We start from the raw sequence: 22,011 nt of genomic DNA, 5'->3' as shown, positions 1-22,011 counted from the left end.
CTATATTATCCTTGATCATTGACCAAAGACTGACACCTTTCTCTTTCTCTACAGGGTCTGGCAATTTCTTTCGTCGCTTAACAAAAGGGTGGTTGGTTCCAATATATCTAGTTGAAGGATCTATATCTTCCTCTGATTCAAAGGCATCATTATCTGAAGAGAAAGATGATACTCTATAATCAGACCCATTACTTTTAAAAGAGCTTGATGATAGAATATCGCGGGTATCAAAAAAGACATTGTCATCGTCATCTGTTTCTTCCTCTGCAGCATCATTTCTCTCATTATCATCCTCAGATTCACTCGCACTTCCTTCTGAATTAAAAATAGAAAACGAAACAAATAAGTGTAAAAAGAACAGCATTGTTATAGCAATTGGTTAACAGGTAGAAGTAGTAAACATTACAGAGTACAGACTATTTGAATAAAGAGGTGGAAAGATTTCAGATAAATGCAGGGGAAAGGAGGGGGAATCAGTGTATCAGAAACAGTGGCACAGAAGTGCTTCAAGTATCAAGAAAATGAATCCCCAGACCTATGACACATCTACATTAACCTTGCTGGCAATGCAAAAATGTCTGAAGTCTAAACCATTTGTGTCAACATAAGGGGAGGCCATAAACACTACGAGAAGACTATATTTTAACTGTTAAGCATATGAGAAAACTAATACCTAATAAACAAGCCATTAAACAAACTTACCACTAAATTTTTCTTGCGTTAATCCATAGGAATCTTCTTGATCATTCCACTGTCTTTGGCTCTCATCAACTACTGTATTCTCCAGATCAACCTTTTCTGTCTGCAATAACGTAATAAGATAAAAGTTTACTAACACACACTAATCAATCAATAGACATGTAAAACAATTATGTTAAACAAGTTGGAAACCATGATAACATTGGGTAATTCAGTGGATTTTAAGTAATGCCACAGCCTTATCATTGATGCAGGATTTTAACAGATATCTGATTAAAAAATATCAATAGAAATAGTCATCCTATGTAAAACCTACCCAGTTCTGGACCCGTTGGTCAAGATGGTTCCAGCCTTCCAGGTCTATGCAATATTGTCTGCCACGATATGAGAAACAGTTTTTCATTCGGGAAGACACACTTGCCCTTGCAAGACACAAATGAGGGGATAAATAGATCCTAATCTATTAATGTGTGTCTAATTATTGAAGATACTCAAAGTTAGATATAGTATTTAGCATTTTTTATCAGCTGCATGGCTTTTAACTGGATTTTTTTTTTAAGATGGTGATAAATTAAACAAGAGCATGACCCGGTTTGGATTAACTTCTAACTTTGGGAATTTCTCAAATTAAAATAAATTTATAGTTCTCCGTGGAGTGTCTATAGAGAAGGTAAATGAGAGAGCCGTTGAAAATTGAGATGCAGAAGCCGATGTTTAAAAAAAACTCCGTTATTGCAACTTTGCAAGATCCTTTTATTATTGCTTTTCCATGTGTGTGCTAAGAGTGTATTCAAACTGGTTCTTAGTTTGATGGTAGTCTCACGGCTTTTAAAAACTTAAATAAAAGAGCATTAGGTTGAATGGATATATCTATAATTTGTTCCAGGATTCTAATAATAACATAGTCAATAAAAGTAACAGTGAAGAGTAAATAGTGGAGCTACAACACTCCATAATATTAACTCTGTGACCCAAATTCCGTACTTTACAGTTTTAAGGTTTATATTTGGTGACACTGTGATACTAAACTCCTTCCTACCTGAGCCATCTATATCAGTAGTAACCATGGTTCCAATTCTAGATGAAGTTTTAAACTTTGAATTTGATGATATACCTCTAAGTGACGTAACGTGTCAATTAGGATAGAATGCTTCTGCTGAAGCAACACTAATTGATTTTGTAGAGCTGAAAACTCAGTTCTCATAATTTGCTCACTGTCCTGAATAGCTGATTCACTCACTCCTTCTTCCAGAAGCCGATTTCTCAGTTTCTCAGTTGAAATTGTTAAGTTGTCCACAGGAGCCATTAATTCACTGTTGGAAATCCTTGGGAACATGTCTTTCACAGCTTGCAAAGCTTCCACCCACACCACACGATCTTCACGTGACTCTGCTCTCAAGTGAAGTCTCTTCATTCCCGTGAACACCGAAAATCGCTTATCATCTGATTTACTCTCTCGAATCGTTGAAACCTAATAATTAATAACAAATAAAAATTCACAGATTATTAATTAAAATTAAAATTAATTACGAATACTAATTCAAACAAATGAATAGAATAGAGGGATTAATTAATTAACCTTGAGATGGATTTCACCGAAGGGCTTTCGACGGTGTTGATTGGGATGAGAATTGCGATTACGATTGATCCTTCGAATAGATTCATCGCCGATTACCTTAGAACCTTTTTCAGTTTCGTGATTAACGATGATTTTATCAGGTCCGTGAATCTTGTAATAGGAGAGTACGCCATCTTGAAGAACGAACCATCGAGGTCTCCATCCTTTACCGTAATTCACCCACTTATACAGTATCCCGGAGATTCCATTTCCGACGAGGTCGTTGATCTTCACATCAACAACCACCGGAGGCAGTTGTTCCCGCTGACTACCGTTGCTGTGACTGTGGCTATGACGCGGAGCCGAATCGGATCTAACGGCGGCGACCGATGGTGGAGGAGGAGGAGGCATGGTGAAGTCAGGGAAAGGAGAAGGCGAGGGTTTTACCGGCGAGGCTTGGTCGGAAATAGCGGAGACGCAGCAGAAAGGATGCATGTGAAATGATTAGAGTTGAGGAGATTGAGCGAGTGAGAATTTGAAGAAGATGATGACGTGGCGGCGGCAGATGGCGGCGGTGATGATTGAGAGAAGCTTCATGCTAGGGCCCTAAGGGCGATCACTGTCAGAGAAAAAAAAAACGGAACGGAAGCGGGAAGCGGAACTCGCGTGAGGTGAGTAAGAAATAAAAACGGTTACGTCTAATATCTATAAAAGATAGATAAATTAAATTCACGAAATGTGATGGAAGGGACAAAGGTAAAGTCTACGTCAGATTAATTGTATTAAATTAAATAAATGAAAATGAATGGTAAGTAAGAATCAAAGTATATGTTTTCATACGATATATATTTATTTGATTAATTCTAATATAATTAAGAAGAAATTGAGATGGAGTGATGGGAGAGAGAAGCGATCGGAGGTAGTTTTTTTTTTTTTCCGGTGAGATGAGGTGTCGTTAGAAAAGAGAAAGAAAGAAAAGTGCAAGTGTAGAATGAGATGCGTGATGTGTTCTGTAAAGTTTTTAAATAAGGGGGAAGTTAGTTGAGAGAAGTACTATTACATTACAGTATTTTGATTTGTGATGATTGACTCGTCTTATTCTTATGTGGATTTGAGGAGAGGGTTATGATTGCCTGTGCTGAGGATGCAGGGGATAATTAGAGTTAGATGCCGCCGGCTCAACCAGAATGTGACACGTGGATTGATTATAGGAAGACGTGTGGAGGCTGCTGTGTTTGCTCAGAGGTGAATTTGTTTGACACTTTGACTAGAATTTAGCGTTACACGGACCATGGGTTCCACGTTTTGGAGGGAATCTAATCCAATATTCGGAATATATGGTAACACAAAATTGAACGGACTACGTGACATTATTGTTGAGTTGTTTTGCCTCTCAACCACCTAAAATCAATTCACTTTTAAAAAATAAAATTAATAATATTAACAATTAAATTAAAAATTAAAAGTATATAATAAATCTGTTAGTTTAAGATTTTAAAAAATTAATTTTAACTTTATATTTTATACAATAAATTTTATAAAAATTTATTTAAAAAACATAAAAGTTTTTTACATTTATTTGTTATCAATTAAAAAAAAGTAATTTTGACATTAATAACTTTTATATTCATTATTAGAAATTTTAACATGATAAAAATAACATTTTAAAAAATGTATCTTTTAAAATTGATTTTTATGAAGAACTTCTCAAAATAGTTTTTTATTTTAATAATTTTTTTAAGTTTTATGATCTAAAAAAATTTATAGAAAATAAATGAAATACTTAAAATCATCTTTGAAGATAAACTATTTAAATTAATTTTCGATTTGAAACTTTATTTTTACAATTATGTTTTAAAAATGTTATAACAAAAAAATAAAATACTATAATTTTTTAAAAAAAATCTTAAATAGACAGATCCATTATAGATATATTATAATCTATCATTAGTTTATCAAAATAGTAATTTTTTATTTTTTTCACTTTACACTTTACACATTTTAAAAATTCTAGATGATTCGGAAGACAACAAACATCAAAATTTGTAAATAAAAAACAAAAACAAAGCCATCCAAATTTCAAAATCAAGACTTATTAGATGTGTAAATAGGGTAGGTTGATATAAATTTTGTAAGAGTTAAATATGGTATGAAAAAAATAATGGAGGCTTAAGTTTGGTCTATTATATTATCTTGTTAATAAAAGGGAAAAAAAGAATGAGAAATAAGATTAGGACTCTAATAGAATATAAAAAGGAGAAAAAAAAAATTATGCACTTAGAGTGTAAATTAATTTTATAATATTAGTTAATACAAATCATTAATTTTATGGTTATACTATATGATTGTAACTTTCATCGATCATTAACCGTACAATCAATTATTCATATTAACTCAATATGTAAAATTATTTATAGTGTTAGTGCATACTCATTAAACCCATATAAAAATATTAACAATAAAATATAAAAGTAAGGTACAAATTAATACTAATATCTTCAAACACTAAATTACCATCGATAAAAATACATAATATAACATTCTCCCTCAAGTTGATGATGCATTAATAAGTAACATCAATAATTTATCAATCAAGATTCAAATATGTTTAATAAAAAGCGTCTTCGTGAACAAGTCAACAATTAGTAAGGAGGAAAAGTCAAACAAACAAGTAATGATTTAATGCTAAAGATGATGGCGAGTGACATGACGATAAATCTCAATATATGTAGTCATGTCCTTCATATTATAGTGAAAAGGGTCTATGTCCTTCATCTCAAGTTGTAGCAAAAATGACTTACGCTCTTCACCTCAAATTGTTTGACTAACTGTAATTTCAACTCATTTATCACATTTAACACCATCTTTTATAATCACTATATCATCAACACATAAAGAAATAAGAGATCACTAGAAAGAAAACCTAGTGATGTGATTATCACAATAAACACTTTCTCAATCCAAGTTTGAGGAACTTATTTAACTTCATAGATATCATTTTCCAATTTTCACACTTTCTCTAAATTAATGAGAAGCACATTGAGAATAAACCATATAAACTTCCTCTTGAAGATTAACATTTCAAAAGGCATTTTTCGCATCAATTTAGGAAATATGACGTTGATGAGCATATGCAATAACTATATAATAGTACAAATAATGGTCATATTTTCCATAAGAGAAAGAATTTCTTCATAATATGTACCATATTATTGAGAGAACTCCTTAACAACAACGTGAACTTTGTAGCTCTTAACTGATTCATTAAATTCAATTTTGATCTTGTATATTCAACGAGACTCAAATATTTATCTTATGTAAATTAAAAAAGTTTATTTGTCATAACTTGTTGTCGAAGAGGATAAAAAGTAATCACTTTATAGTAAGAGAACTCGAACAAAATGTGAATAGAGGTTGATAAATAATTAAAAGAATTAGAGTAAGTAAATAAACAAATCTTTCAATTGAGTAGACTTACAATCATAAGAAAGATAACAAATAGGTGGATGAGGTCGATGATAAACAGTCACATAAGGTTGTAGGGTAGCCATGAGGGTAGAATATATGTTTGTTTTAGTAGTCATAATATCAACCATATAGTTCTCAAAACTATAATGACTAAAAACATTATAATTAAAACCAAAATGATCAATATGGTAAGCTCATACTTGATATGAGCACGAGAATCCAAGGAAAACAAGAAAATAATATGTGCTTAAGAAACACAATGATGAGAAATATAATTTTTGCATTATGAGGGTCATTCAGTGACTATCTTCATAGCAACAAAAAAAAAACATATTACATAAGAGAAGACAATTTACTACGTTCTACTTGTGGACAAAGAACAAATCAAATAAAACTAAAGACTCTCTCAAAGAAGAATAATTAGAAGTATAATCATACAATATTTCAAATGGATACAAACATGAGATGGTGAATGATGAAATTCTATTAATAATATGAATGGCAATAAGAACTATTTCACCTCAAAACTCACTTGGAACAGTTTCAACAATGTGCCAATGTTTTCTTTCAACAATTTCATTCTATTGAAAAGTATTAGTACAAGAAGTATGATAAATAGTACCATCTTAAGTTAGTAACTCCGAGAATCTATTTTAATTACATTGATAATTTAGATTACAACATAAGCACTTTATAACAATACTATGTTGAGTTTTAACCATGACATGAAACATATGATAAATGTTATAAAAAATTGAACAATTTTTTTTTTAAAAATAAACCCAACATTTAATGAGTATAATCATGAATAAATGAAACATGATATCTTTATTCACCTTTGATAATAATTAACTAGTATTGGACTTAACACATTAGGATTAACTAAGCCAATAAGTGAACTTGAAATAGAAGCACTTTCACTAAGGGGTAAAAGTAAAAAAAAATTAGCAAGTTTGTGACCAGAGAACAAGCCAAAATATCATTGGGTCTGAGAGGTGTATTGAGAAAAATTTCTAGTTCGATATAGAATAGTGTTAGAAATCTACAAATCAAAAAGAGGAAGATCATATTGATAAGAAAGATAGAAAGCATAATGATGCTCTTGAGAATACATGTTAAAAATATATTAAATAAATTTAAAAATATTATGTAAAATGAATATATCATGCCTTATTTTTAGAGTTTATGACCGACTATTACTAAATACTTGTAAACAACTCTTAACTAAATCTTAAATGAGTTACAACTAACTCATATAACCTATTACCTACACTCTAACTAACTTTTATTTCTTAACGAGTTTAATTGTTATGCATTAATAGTGTAAAAAGTTATATATTGTCACCACATCACAACCATTTATGTGGATGATTTTAGAGATAGTTTTTGTAAAAGTCAAATATCTCTAGTGATCTAATATTTATGATTGATTGACAGTGTAAAAAGTCTTTATATTGACAATGACAATGTATATAAATTAAATATTTTTCTAATAGCCTCCCACAAACTTAGAATTGATAAATTTAACCAATATGAGTTTAAAGTAAGATGTATATTATAAACACATGTAAACGATGAAAACATAAAAAGAAAGATAGAGTCAACAAACTAAACTAAAACAAAATGTGTTAATAGACAATCCCAAGACCATCGGGGTAATAAATTGTGATCCATACAATAGGTTGACAAAAGAACCAAATGAGTCTTTCCACGTTAAAAGTCATAACTCCACTAGGATAAAAAACAATGATAAAGTCACTATGGAGATTGAGTTCTATGTCCCGACACCTAACACCAATATTTAAAGAAAATGCAACTAGTTTTTTTTATTGAAAATGATTTCACATCTTTCAAATTTGTATAAATTATATTGATTGAAAATAATACAATTTAAAATTGTTAAAATACAAAAGATGAATTCATTAATAAATCTATGACACCTATATTAATAGTATAAAACAACAAAAGATCTATAAATATAATAAAATTAAAATATTTGAAATATTTATGTCTCTGAAATTGTTACATTGACGACCTAAAATCATTGATTGAATTTGTACTGAATTAAAATTGATGTATCAATCTAAACCAAACAAACACTGCAACAAAATATAAACATATCAAGACGAATAACAACATTATACTAAGATAACAAAAAATCACAAAAAAAAGTGTGAAAATAGCTTATTTAGACAAAAGAAAAAACATAAAAAAGAAAAAGATTTAGAGAGTAATTGTCAACTAAAAATTAATTATAAATCACTCATCTTCGGTGAAGAAAAAATGAATGGCTGAAAATTCTAAATTTATATTTATTTGTAATGTTAATTAAAGCTTAGCTTTGGGCCCAATTTTTTTAATTATACATAAATTTGTAAATCTAGAATTTTAGGTCAATTTTTTTAATTATACATTAATTCTCTAACAACTTTTTTTTATCAGTATCCCTAAAAACAAGGCAATGAATCATCCAATACTTTAATATTTTGTTTGGATAATAAAAGAAAGTTAAAAGAAAATAAGAAAAAATAATGTTGAAGGAATGAAAGTAGGTAGAAAGTGAATAAAAAATGAGATGGTAATTTAATTGTTTAATAGAAGTGAAAGTGAATAGAAAGTGAGAGAGAAAAAAATATAATTTTAATGAATAATATAAATATCCTTATATAAAAATGGTGATAAATTAATGCAGAAATATGTTTTAATGTTATAACATAGGATATTACCCCCATTATATATTTATTTAATATTTATATTAAAAAAATTCAAAAAAACATTAAAAAAATAAAATATTATATATATATATATATATATATATATATATATATATATATATATATATATATATATATATATATATATATATTAGGACTACAACAAAATAAATTTGAAAAAGAAACAACACTTTGTAGTTGACGAGGACAAAATTGGAGAAATACAACAGATTTATTTCCCATTAAACTTTCTCTTGATGTTGAAGAAAACTTTATCGTGGGTCCCATAACTTAATTATTATTTCTTTTCAATTTTCTTTTATTTTCAAACAATGAAAAATGTTTTAGAATGAGTATTTTTTCTTCTCCAAATTTCTTTCCTCTTGCTTTCACTTCAACCAAACAATGCATAAAGTATTCACGGAAAGAAAACTAAATTATTCTGATGAATGATGTATCACGTTTTGGTGAAAATTCGTTGTTGGTTTTGTTTGACGAATTTAAATATTGAGTAATAGAATTGAGAATGGTGGAGTGGTTGTGAAATGAAAATTACATGGCAAAGGTCTTGGAAATGGATTAGTGAACTGTATGAAACACGTATACATCCACCTCTTCAAATTATCAGCGTGTCAAAACATTTTTTTCGACAGGTGTTAGACATCTCTTAACCAAGTTCAATTAAAAAATTGTGTCATTTATCTGGGTTTGTTTGGTTTAATGAAGGGAAAAAAGAGATCAAAAATAAATATATATTTAATTAAAAAAGGAAATGAATATTATAGAAGAGGTAATTAATTAAGTTTAGAGCAATTCTTTTCTTGACACCTATTTAGACACCATTTGAAAACACATATGAAGTACCTATTATTTAATTATTTAAAAAATGTACTATTTAATTATTTTTATTTTTTTATTTTTGTGTGTATTTAAATGATGTGTTTAAATGTGTGTAAAAAATATTTAATTACTAATATTATTATATTTATGTTGGGTTTAAGGAAATAAGAAATTTTAAATGATTTATATTTATGGAGGGGAGTAAAAGATGTTGCTCCCCTACTCTTCTCCGTTTTAAATAATAAACCAAACAACTTAAATTGAAACTAATGCATTTCTTTCTCCCTCGTCCCGTAACTAAACACATCCTAAAATATATATTAAACGTGTCAAGAGAGATTTTGTGTTCTCTGCTATCACTAATAGCACACGTTCACACATTCAATAATTGTGTCATCTGATTAAAATCGAACGGTTCATATTTGATCATTTTTGTTGTTTAAAAAGTTAAAATTTGTTTGAGATTTAAATCATTTAATTTCAATTAGATGCTAACGCAATTATATATGAGTGAGTACATTATGTGACTGCACCAAATTCAAACTTCATCAAGAAACATATTCAAAATAGAGTCGATGTCTATTCTTGACCAACAACTTTTAGACACTCCTAATTTTATATTAAATATTTTACCGATTCGAAACAAATAGCAAAATAATTCATATGTCATTTTTATTACCAGTCTTATTATTATAGAATTAATTAGTTATTTAAAAAATCTACGTTATCTTCTTATTTTAGAATTATTTATATAAAAATTACATTACACTATATTTTTCTTTTTTCTCAAGATTACACTATATTTATTACTTTTAGCGTTAGTATTTTAAAATAAGATGGTTTTAGGAAATATACAGCTTTATAGGATACTGCATATATATGATCCAAATGTTATTGTATCATGCTTCTGTGAAAAAAAATAGGTATATCATGGGCTTTGAGCAGTGGGGCGTAAAAAATTTCAAAATAAAAAAAATAATTTTCTTAAACAAATGTCATATGAGCCAACCGTACACCCTGTTACTAGAGACAGATACACATGACCGAATATGAGCTGAGACTCCTCCTTTTAATTAATATGTATCTATATATATATAAATTATCATTACTTAAATATTATATATTTTATTCAATAAAAAACATTATACATTATATTTAATATATGTATATTATATTATAAAACATTTAATATTACATTTATCAATAAATTTTTTGTTCGATAAACTTTGGATTTGTCTGACATTTCAACAACCCATTTTTGCAGCAAATTAGGTGATGTGGACCAACTAGAATTAGTGATTCACTCACACTAAAAAAACAAGAGGTTAAATGGGGTCATACTTGGAACCTAATCCATTTTGATGTCCTTAACTTCATATCCCATAAATCATTCTAACTATTCATATGAAAAATATTACTGTAATACTTTGAATAATTTGTTGAAATTCAAAATGGATTTTACTATATTAAGTGTGTTCCACATAAATTCGACAGCTCTTTAAAAACTTTAATCAATAAGACAATGTATAGAAAAATATGTATATGTGAATATAGAAAATTTATGTGTATTTTTTTTGTGTTTTTATATAGTTTTTAACTTAAAATGTACTTTTTAAATTAAAACAGAAAAAATTATAAATTCGGAAAAATCATAAATTATTATAAATATTTTAAGTTAAGAACCATTTGTCATTTGCAGTTTTTATTTTTATTTACATGAAGGCCATCGATTAAAAAATTTCATTTAAAAGAAAAAGTCCAAAACTCTCTTATTATTTGTAAAAAAAGAGACTCTTTAGTGTAATGCTAATTTTTACACAATGACAATATCAATGTCAATGTCAAATGAACATACAAAAGTTGTATTGTGTCTTTATTGGTACAATTGTTTTTATACATCTCTCATTATATAATAAATATCACTTTAATAAAAAAAAACTGTCTCAATATTATTTATAATTTTTAATGTAATTTTAACTTTTTCTATATACTATTTTTTTTATAATTATTACATACACAATTTTTAAAACATCATTATATTTTATATTAATAATAGTGAAAAACTGATCAACAATTAAAATAAATAATTTATTAAAATAGTTTTTTTTTAATTATAATTATTATACTTTTTTATTATGTATACAAAAATCTTAAACGACATTCATTGTGAGACGGAGGAGTAATGTTTAAGCATTCAAAATATTTTTTTTATAATTCATTATATATAATAGAGAATATTTTTTTTTAAAAAAAAAAAGTGGTATAATACATGACATACTTATTTTGTTACCACTCTAAGTAGTATGTAGGTCACAGGTGCCTAAAAGAAGGCAATATGTATAGAGTGGCTTTCTGTCTTCTTTCAATATGCCTCACAAGTAGCCCCACAACACAAACAATAGTTTCATCATGTGACCAAATGGTCCAAAAAATGGTGCAACGGCAAAAGCCTGTCACCGGTAATTTTAATATTTTTTGACAAATAATAATAATAATAATAATAATAATAATAATAATAATAATAATAATAATAATAATGGACCTACATCTAGTAGCTTTTTATTTTGTTTTTGACGAGGACATCTTGTAACTTATAATTACTGAATAATAATCATATTACCGAATCTTCATATTCCATCCATTATTCCAACCCAATTTTTTGACCACCTTCTCTTTAAAGTTATCGTTGCTTACTTGGGAGCATGTCTATGCCAAACGCAATTCCGTTATACTAAAGAAGAGATAAAGTATTCAAAGTGGTTGAAAAAACAGCCATCTTCACATGTCATGCCTAGAAAATGTAGGTCACGTTCGATTTACTTATATATGAACATAATTTCTAAACGTATATGAAAATCTATTATGGCATTTTACAAAAAATTATGAAAATAATTTATTATTTATGATGTCTTTAATAACTTATAAAAATAATTTGCAATTTAGTAATCATAATAAAAAATTATCGTATTTGATAAGATAACACAAATTATGAAAACATATAATATAAAAAAAAAAATATAATTGTGACTTTTTAATATTTTTAATAATTATCAGTATATTTGTACTATCATAAATACAAATAAATAATAATATTAAGAGTGAATGAGATATATAATATTAATTAAATAGTATAATTAAAATTATATAAAAATAATAATATTAAGAGTGAATAATATATATAATATAAAATAAATGGTATAATTAAAATTATATTAAAAAATAAAAATGAAATTTATTTTATGATAATTAGAGTAATGTGTTTATATATACATACTCATTTAGTAAGTGCATTTGATTTAGTTAATTCAAATATGCACTACTTTCTTTAGCAACTGTTCTTTTTGACCATTGTTTTTAAATATTATCTTGTGACGATTTTACTTTATTGATTCAGTTACTCATATATATCAACTTCGATAATGGCAAGATTATCATTGGCTTTCATTGAACATGATGTAGAATATATTTGTAAAATAACATATGCGAACCATGCTTATAAGATCTTCTTAATTTTGTGTGACAAAAGCCATGCTTATAAGATCTTAATAAAGCAAAAGGAGGCGTGATATATGTATAGGAATTATATTAGAATTATAATAGTTTGTTATGCAATAAATAATATTATTAAATATTTAAAAAGTTAAGTTAATGATGAGTGGTCTTAATTATTCAAATTGTTACCGTAAACATTTTTCACGGTTGGAGTGAGAAGTAAGTGGGCCCACGAAAGCCTGCTTCACCATGTGATGATCGAAAGGATCTTTGACTAATATTTATTTGGCTTCTTTTTCAATTAATCATATGTAGTTATGATTCACGAATTTACGTACATACTTACTGCAGGTCCTGTTTGTGATCTCAAACATTATCCCATGCTTTTTGTTTGTCTTTCAGTCAGATGCTTCTTAAGACTCAACTTTATTTTATCCATTCATTTTTTTTTTGTCGTTACTTTATAATCATCATGCATGAAATTGCCGCTAGTAAAGTAGCCGTACCTTGTGCGATTTATTCTTTATATAGTTTTCAAGATTATATATGACATGCTCGTCAGATCATTGTTTTTAATTTTCTTAAGCGAAATCTAGTTACTAGTATTGTCTATGTCCAATGCCCATCACAAAAGATAGCTGTAAGAAGGATTGTGTCTTTAATTTTGTGTGATTAAAATTGATTTTTAATTAAAAATAATTTGAATATAAAGTAATTTATATTAAAGTGAGTTGAATAATAATTTTTAATAAAATATTTATTTTTTTAACTTAAATTAAAATTATAAATTTTAAAATTAAGTTATAATTAATTTTTGAGATAAAATAAATTTTATTCGATAACATTAAAATATATCAAAACAAATTTTATACTTTTATAAAATTTATTTTGACTCTTTCAAAAGTAAAATTAAATATACATTAACAGTAATCTTATAAATGCAATTAAAATAATTAAAATATAAGAGATATTTAATATATTAAAATATAAGTATAAATTCACGGTGTCATCTTCGTATTAGTAATTTGTGAGATTTCACACTAAACTTATTAAAAAATAATAATAATAAGTGAATAAAGCAAAACACTATTAAAAGAATGTTATAAATTTAAAAGAAAAAAAAATTAAGTTGACTTCTACATTTGTCATTTCCAACATTTAAAAACAGATTTAAGTTATTTGTTTCTATCTATAAATTTTATTAGGGTAAAAAGATTCTCTTAAATTTTGTTATTATTTTAACTTTATCTCGTAACGCATGCAGCAACAAAGATTGAATGTCACTAAAGGAATTAATTTTTACAATATAAAGAGTATAATTTAAAATATCATTTATAGAAGGATTCATATTTTATATTTAACAAAATAGGAGAATCACAAGAAAGAATTATTTTAATACACACGAGTAATTTTATTTTTATTTTTTATTAACCTTTGATTCATTAGAAAAATGAACCGCAATAATGTAAAATTTTATTGGAATATAAATAATATTTAACTAAAAATGATTCAAACCATATTTTAAATTTGGATTTTTTATCAAAAAATTCAATTAAACTGATTAATGATATAAGTAGTTAATTTTCAATAGTGTGATTTTCACTTTCATAAGTGCATCTCAAACTCATTCCATTCACATAATGATTGTGGAAGACATCATGAATCAACAGCTAGCATAGCTGTGTTTATAGAGTAATTATTTGACAATAACACCAAGCTGGAAAGCACAACATTGAATTAAATTTTTTGAAGTACAAACTATCTTTGTCCACACATTGAATTAAATTTACTGTCCTCAACTGCACAAAATACAGATAGTGAGTGACAAAAATCACGGTACAAGTTCTAATTAAATTCTAAACCAGTGGAATAGTGCCATGAATGAAGCCAATTAATATTCTCTAGACAGCTAGATAAATTACGACCTTCAATAATCAACATTATTATTGTTATAAACTTTATGAAGTATTAAAGATACTTCAAATTAAAAAAAAAAAAAACTAAAATGTTTTAATTCTTTTTTCTTGAATGCAAAAATATGCTTTAATTGTATCTATCTTATTAAATTAAACGGTCACTAATAAATTGACTTTTTATATAATCGAAAACCGATATATGTGCGATGGTGACTTATACCAAATTACCACCTATACTATATTCCATAAAAGAAATGCTAAAAGGAGCAGTCTCCATTGGGCTCGAGACGTGGTGAGAAGTAAGTGTAGTATTTGGCAGCAATATTTATCAAAGGGCATTCACTGTCTATACTACTAATAGAGACGGACCAACACCCCATTAATTCACCTAAAGGTTAAATAAAACCATATTTTGCGGAAAGTGTGAGTAGTGTAGCTTAGCTGTGCTGGCATAATATCCAGTTCTCAAAATGCCTACAAAGCCACTCTCACTAGGCTTTTCACCATTTATCAAACAGATATGAAAGGTTATCTCGCTTTCCCTTTTACACAATTTTCCATCATTACACATATAGATGAAGATGTACGGTGTCATTCATTTGGGTTTGGCTTGTGTGCGGTCACCACTCTATATTTGCATGTAATCAATATATCTCAATCGTTTTATCAAATTCCAACAATTTTGTTTGTTTGTTTTTTAATTATCTTAAAAAAAATACTAAAATTTAAATTATTTGATTTTAATTAGACGAATTTGGGTGCCACCTAGAACCGCTTCATGCTTTATTTTATGCATTGCCTTAACTCTCGTATCCGTTATGCGAAATAGTACAAGTTTTGTTGAGAATAAGGTTGTGTTCCGTGGACGGTGTGATGGATTAAAATTAGAACAGGACAAAATAGAATATAAATAAAGGGGCTACTAAATATATATATATACAGATAGTGTGAACACGTTTTAGTTTTTTAATTATTTATGTTTCTATCTTGTCACTTTATAAATGTCTTAAAAAAGTATTATGGTGTGATAAAATTGCGGAATATGATTCCTCAAACAAACAAAACATTTCTATCTTATTATAATAATTATATATTTTTATTTTGTCCATGGAAATCGAATGATGTCCATATATAAGTGGTCAACAATGGTTTCTAATAAATAAATAAAATTTGATGGAATGGAATAGGTCAGTTAATTTTTTTAAAATTGATATTATATCATTCCATTCTATTCCATCTTATACCACTAATCTAAACATAAATTAAATTAGTATGTCAATACAAATGTGTAACTACTTACGTATTATTAATATTCTTTAAATCTGAACGTGGAAAAAATATTGCATGTTTAGAACAAAATAGATAAGGATCGTCTAACTAGCATTTGTCTATCTTTCTCTACGTTCTCTTGATTTGCTTTCACATTCATTTTTCTCTCTCCATTTTAAATATCATTATCTCATATTTTATCAAAATTATACTAGAAGTTACATTATATCGAGGTCAAAAGATAGAGAATCTAAATTCAAATGAAATCAAATTTATCATTATGGCCAAGATCATTCAATTCAAAAGAAGAGATAGCGACTTGAAATTACATAATGTATGTAGTATATGACACCTCAGTAATGATGATGAGGTAGATGGATGACATGACGGTCAAAATGACCTAATTAAGCATATAATTAACACTTTTTTGAATCCAAAGATCATTATTGAGCACACAAGAATGAATCATAGAATTTTTTTATTTTTCAAATCATTTCATAGCTGGCCAGAAGGACTACCATACTCCTTACAAATTATTAACTAAAGCAATCATGAGCTTGGTCCTATTAAGAGAAAATAATGATAATTTATTTTAGTTACAACTGCACAATATAAAATATGTTGCCTGACCAGACAAGGAAAGAGCATGATAAGTTTGATGGAAATTCAAAATGGAATACAAAAGCTCAAAATTCTTATTACAAAAATATATATGAAACATTTAATTTATTAAAAAAACAATTATGCTATAAAGCTAAACCTTAGTAATGTACAGAAAAGTATGTAAGACATGTTGCCTCATGTGACATGAGTCATTGAATCTTTTTCAGTTAAGTTTCCTTCTGACCAGTCCTTTGAAAAAGTCAAAGCTGTAACCACAATTAAAAATTATCATGAATTTCGATTGATATCATAATCAGGTCAAGTAATACAATAATTTGAAATATTCAGTTCATTTATAAATGTAGCTAGATGACACAGATCAATCACTGTTTCTGATATGTGTGTTTCAATTTCAAAAGTTCAAAGGGCCAAATAAGTGCAATGTTTTGTTCTAGAAATATTTTGTCCAAACTTAATCAAGTAGATAGAAGAAAAAGGTATCTTGTTCTTTACCTATTACCATCAGGGTGGAGCTCACACATTTGATTGTCATCACCGATGGCCAATAAATATCCTGAGGATGTTAAACCCTACAAATAAAACGAATTATGATACAATAAATTTAAATTATTTCTTCTAGTAATGATGACAACCGAATCTAAATTATCAATATAGACATTGAATGTGGCTGGCAGATAAGTTACATAAATTACATTCTTTGACTTCATATAACAATGACAGTTTTGAAATTTTCAAAATTCATCATCAACAGCAAAAATTGACCGTTCTTTCATACTTACAAATTTCAAATCAAGTGACTTGATCTAATGCTCAAATTCAGATTTTTTCGTAAATCAGAGAAACACGGCTTCTATCGACCATACCTGAACAGTTACCACATGTTCGACCACTTTGTCCTCGTTCTTTTCCTGTACAACAACTCTCTGTCCGCTGCATGACATTTTGAATGTATAAATTAATGTACAGACAAACCATTCTGTGAATACTAGTATGCAATAACAGACTTTGTTTTTGTTTTTTCCATACGAAACCATAACTAGGATATTCAATACAACGTTATGTTGAAAACTTCAGTTCAACTGCTAACTAAAACCGAAGAATTTGAGTTTAGTAATTAATTTATTAATATTGGGAAAATATGTTGGGTATATCGAAATCATCTCCTTCAAAATTGAAGTGAAAGGACAAGACTAAAAGCACGACAAAGGGGATAAACAGAGACATAATAGTTGGAATTCAAGTCACCTGTGCAGCCATGTCTTGTAATATAGTTCCTCTAGGGTTTGAAATCCTGCATTCAACATAATAGGTTAAGCTCCAAATTTCATTAAATGTCTAATACAGTAAGGTATAGCATATTGTGTCCTGGAAAGTTAATCAACACAAAATATAGTAAGTTTAAGAAAATTTGGAAGTTTGGGAACAACTTAACATAATTTTTTTACTGAAAGCACACCATTTTGGTTGTTTATTTACTATTTGAGTAAATGTCAATTGTCAATTTTGGTTTTCCAAAATGTCTACGGCATCACAGGCATCCCAGTGGTCATCCCTATATCATAAACTTTCTATGGTGCTATCATGATAATTAAAAGCTGTTAGTTTTAGGAAAAAATTCTCTCATCTAAAACTTTTATGTTTATTTCTTCATAGACATTCACAATTTTTTGTAACATTAACAGAAACAAAATTTGCAAATAAATGACAAGGTCGTGTGAAACTCCAACATGAGAGGATCCATCCCATTAGCTTTGTTGTTTTAGGGACCAATTTGTTGTCACTTCAAGAACCAATTTAAATATTTGAAGACAACAATTGACATTGAATTTGATGTATTTATACATGGACGACAAAGATATATGCGCATATTTGGTGGACAAAATGGACACTGACTCTCTCTCCCTCTTTGAAGTTCTAAACGAAATACTAAATGCACTTACATGAGTCATTCAAAAATAAAAAACTAACTGCTTTAACTTTCCTAACTACTTTGACATCTTCTTCTGTCCTAACAACTAAGGTTTAGAGAGGACCAATACTTTACCCATGGAACAGACCCTTGACTGTGAGATAAAAAAAGTAGAAACATTACCATAGCTCTACGTCTCACCCTCTCAGTCATTAGTAAAGGCCATTACAAGAAATAGCACAACCATAAAAAAGAAAGGAAAGAATTCAACCCGACAAAGGAAAAATAGAGGATAATGAAGTTTTGCACCGGGTAAATAAGCAAGCAATTTTCAATTATATACTACAGTAACTATACTAGTGCATCCTATTCCATAAGATATATCCCTCTTTCCTCTTCAGCAAAATATATATATATATATATATGGATCCATCTCATGAGATAATTAGCACAGTACCTTGATTCACAAATAGATCAAAAAAAATCTCGAATTTGTTAAAAAAGGCTGCCAGAACATCTTCTCTTTGAAATTGGTAAGCTCCCACGGACAATTCTCTTAGAACTGTATTCAAGGATGTTGTTGGCTTCTCATTATGGACATTCAATCCTATTCCTGTGGAATCATGGCATTTGTTATGACCTCACCAAAAATGACATTAAAATAAATTAAATCCTCTGCAGTGAACAAGATTTAAATATACCAGTTTAGCTAATATAGTAGTACATCGGAGGTAGTGCAATTGGTCATCATTGCATAGAATTTGCTACCCAAGAATACCTTATTACCTGCACTGATATTAAACTTCTTTGATTTATATGTTGAGGTGCAAAGAATGCCTCCAACTTTAAAGCCATTTAAATAGAGATCATTTGGCCACTTGATTTTAACATCAATGCAAGGTAATCCCTGGAAAGAAAAGTGTTGAAATAAATGTATTTAGGAGCTCAAACAACTAGAAAATAAAATACTCTGACAAATCATGTAAGTTGGTTCAGAAAATTGACCAAACACAAAGTAAACATTTGTTATTTAACAAAACCAAAAACGATTCAGCTTTTGAAACTCCATGATGATGGGAGTTGTCTGCTTCTTACTTTCAGAAAGTTTGATGCCATTTGTCCTTTATGCTTAATAGGTTTCTATTCACATTCTAAATATCTTAACTGTTTAGCAGCAAGACTGACCAACCAAGTTTGCAATTTAATAATAAAAAATGAAATGCTTTCAAATAACACCATTCTTAATACTACAAACAACTTCACGGTTTTTTTCATAATAATCACATAAAGCACCATTACTTTTACTAGAATATTAAACTTCAGTTTATTTAGTTAATAACTTGTGCACACTTATATTGCTTGCAAGCATACAGACTTAAGTGCTAAACAACCTAAATACTACTTTCCCTAATCAAATTCACTTGAAGACTAGGGATAGAGCCAGTACTTTAAAATCAAGTGCTTACATTTTTGTCACATATATCCTTGATTGCCTCTGTGATAGCCAGGGAAACCACATACTGAACTAAAGGTACGACCCGTCCATCCTCCATTTGCAGTGTAAAAGAAAACATCAGGCAACCTAATGGAGACTCCCAGACATTCTTTGACCGACCTGAGTGTTTAAATGCTCAGAGCAACTTTGAAATAAACTACTCCCTCCATCCCTAATATTTGATTTTTTTAAGTTTGGGCACTAGTATTAAAAAACAATAAATTTAGACAAATATAGACTTTCTCACGCTTGATTTGTTTGATAAAAGTAAAACTCATTTAAAGCATGTGTTTGGTTGTTTTTGTAAGGATATCAAAGGGAAAACATATTTAATTGTATCTTGGTTTCTCAAAACAACCAAAAAATTTGGACAAATAAAAAAACTAAAAAGACCAGATACGGGACGGAAGGAGTAAAATATAAGTTAAAAAGGACAGAATCATGATAATATAAGTTCAAACCTCGTCCCTTGTTCTGAATATCAGCAACACATACAGTACCAAGCGGAAGCTCACAAAAGTTGCTGCATAAAAACAACAAGATATTTGAAACAATAAGATTTTAAACATACTAGGAAAGAAAACAGGCCAGTAAAAAGTGAGAAGAAAAATCAGTAAGACATCATTATAAGCTCAATAAAATTTGGATAGTGGAGAATGATCATTTTTCATCCAACCAAACATTAACACAAAGCATAGAAAAGGAAACAAGTAGAAGACATACTTTGACACGACATCATGTGTTGAAGTTAGCCGTGGAGACCAAATAAGAAGCCTGCCAAATTGATTGGTGGAAAGAGAATTCATGAAGGAACTAACTTGGAAGGAATTTTGTTCAACACTTTTATTCAATTCTGAATGCAAAACAAGGGATAATTCTCCCTTGTCAGGGAGCTTGAGGGTGTTATTAGCCTTAATAGCAATAGCAGTTTCAATCTCTGCGTTTGATTTGCCACATAAAACCAACGAAATACAATCCAAAGCTGATAAAAAATGGAGGAATAGATATGTCATTTTCAAAGTTCAAAATTCAAAATTCACATCAAATTTTCAAATAATAAACCATGGATTTAATTCGGTCCACAAATGAATTAAGTAACAAATATTAGTAGTGAGAGTAACAAACTAACCTGAGGATGCCATGGTAGAAAGATGGTAGTTGAAAACCCTCCTTGAGATGCCTAATAACACCATCAATAAACCTTCAGAGTGGCGGATAACCCGAGGTTTCAATTCTAACTCGGGTTATGGTTAGACCCGACCCGAATGTGTCGGGTGGATCTTGTACCCGAGCGAACCATTATTTGGCGGATTCTTAGAGGATTCGTAAACTGAATGGAATTTTACGAGAACCATCTCGAGCGACTCGGTGGCATAGATTTAGGGTTTCGGTATTCTACCAACCGGTTCACAGTTACGGGCTGGGTCAGTTTTTTTTTATGATTCGGTCTGGGATAAATTGGAGTTTTTTTACGTGGTTCAGGTTAACCGGATTTTTTGAACTGAGGGAAGACGGAAATGGAGGATTTGCAAAGAGCACTGAAGGATCGTAATTTAACGGTTTCTAATGTTCCAGGAAAGGGTCGTTCTCTCTTTACTACTAGGGATTTTTACCCAGGTTTTTCTCTCGAACTAGTTTCATTATTGTACGAGTAGTTGAATGAAAATTGAAATATCAATGCTGGAGAATTTGACGTAGATAAGTAATAACACCGTTAACTGTGACTGTATTGCAGGGGAAGTGATTATTAGTGAAGAGGCTTATGTTTGTGTTCCAAATAACAATAACTCATCCCACAAAAGGTGTGATGGATGTTTCACAACAACTAACCTTAGCAAGTGCTCACGTTGTCATGTTGTTTGGTACTGCGGAACCGCATGTCAGGTCTTTTATTACTTGTTTCCTCTTTTCAAATATTCTTACACCAAACTAGTTTGTTAACATGATACAAATCTTTCAAAATACAAAACACCAGAACCAATGTGTTTCTATAGACTTGAATTATTATATATATATATATATATATA

The 22,011-nt window shown here is 28.8% G+C and overlaps 3 protein-coding genes across 3 annotated transcripts in view; 1 reads left to right on the top strand and 2 right to left on the bottom strand.

The window, feature by feature from the left end:
* LOC101508361 (oxysterol-binding protein-related protein 1C-like) overlaps positions 1-3,295 on the bottom strand; it is a 6,473-nt gene extending 3,178 nt beyond the window's left edge. The window contains 4 exon segments of the mRNA XM_012715920.3: positions 2-315; positions 703-802; positions 1,814-2,170; positions 2,279-3,295. Coding sequence (XP_012571374.1) covers positions 2-315; positions 703-802; positions 1,814-2,170; positions 2,279-2,752 — 1,245 coding nt within the window. The 5' untranslated portion in view covers positions 2,753-3,295.
* Positions 3,296-16,573: 13,278 nt separating this feature from the next.
* Positions 16,574-21,254, bottom strand: LOC101507301 (biotin--protein ligase 2-like). The gene is made up of 10 exons (XM_004500537.4): positions 21,114-21,254; positions 20,708-20,966; positions 20,446-20,507; positions 19,956-20,104; positions 19,276-19,396; positions 18,947-19,102; positions 17,826-17,871; positions 17,444-17,510; positions 17,073-17,149; positions 16,574-16,825 (listed from the first exon to the last, which is right to left on the bottom strand). The coding sequence occupies exons 1-10, from the start codon at positions 21,175-21,177 to the stop codon at positions 16,783-16,785; spliced, it is 1,044 nt and encodes a 347-aa protein (XP_004500594.1). The 5' UTR covers positions 21,178-21,254; the 3' UTR covers positions 16,574-16,782.
* Positions 21,255-21,460: 206 nt separating this feature from the next.
* LOC101507609 (histone-lysine N-methyltransferase ASHR1) overlaps positions 21,461-22,011 on the top strand; it is a 5,597-nt gene continuing 5,046 nt past the window's right edge. The window contains exons 1-2 of the mRNA XM_004500538.3: positions 21,461-21,601; positions 21,720-21,868. Coding sequence (XP_004500595.1) covers positions 21,502-21,601; positions 21,720-21,868 — 249 coding nt within the window. The 5' untranslated portion in view covers positions 21,461-21,501. The remainder of the gene's footprint in view (positions 21,602-21,719; positions 21,869-22,011) is intronic.

Source organism: Cicer arietinum, chromosome 5, assembly GCF_000331145.2.
Source record: "Cicer arietinum cultivar CDC Frontier isolate Library 1 chromosome 5, Cicar.CDCFrontier_v2.0, whole genome shotgun sequence".
In the NCBI taxonomy this organism is placed as follows: domain Eukaryota; kingdom Viridiplantae; phylum Streptophyta; class Magnoliopsida; order Fabales; family Fabaceae; genus Cicer; species Cicer arietinum.
Note: the sequence above shows the minus strand (reverse complement) of the source record. Positions and strands in the feature narration are given on the sequence as shown.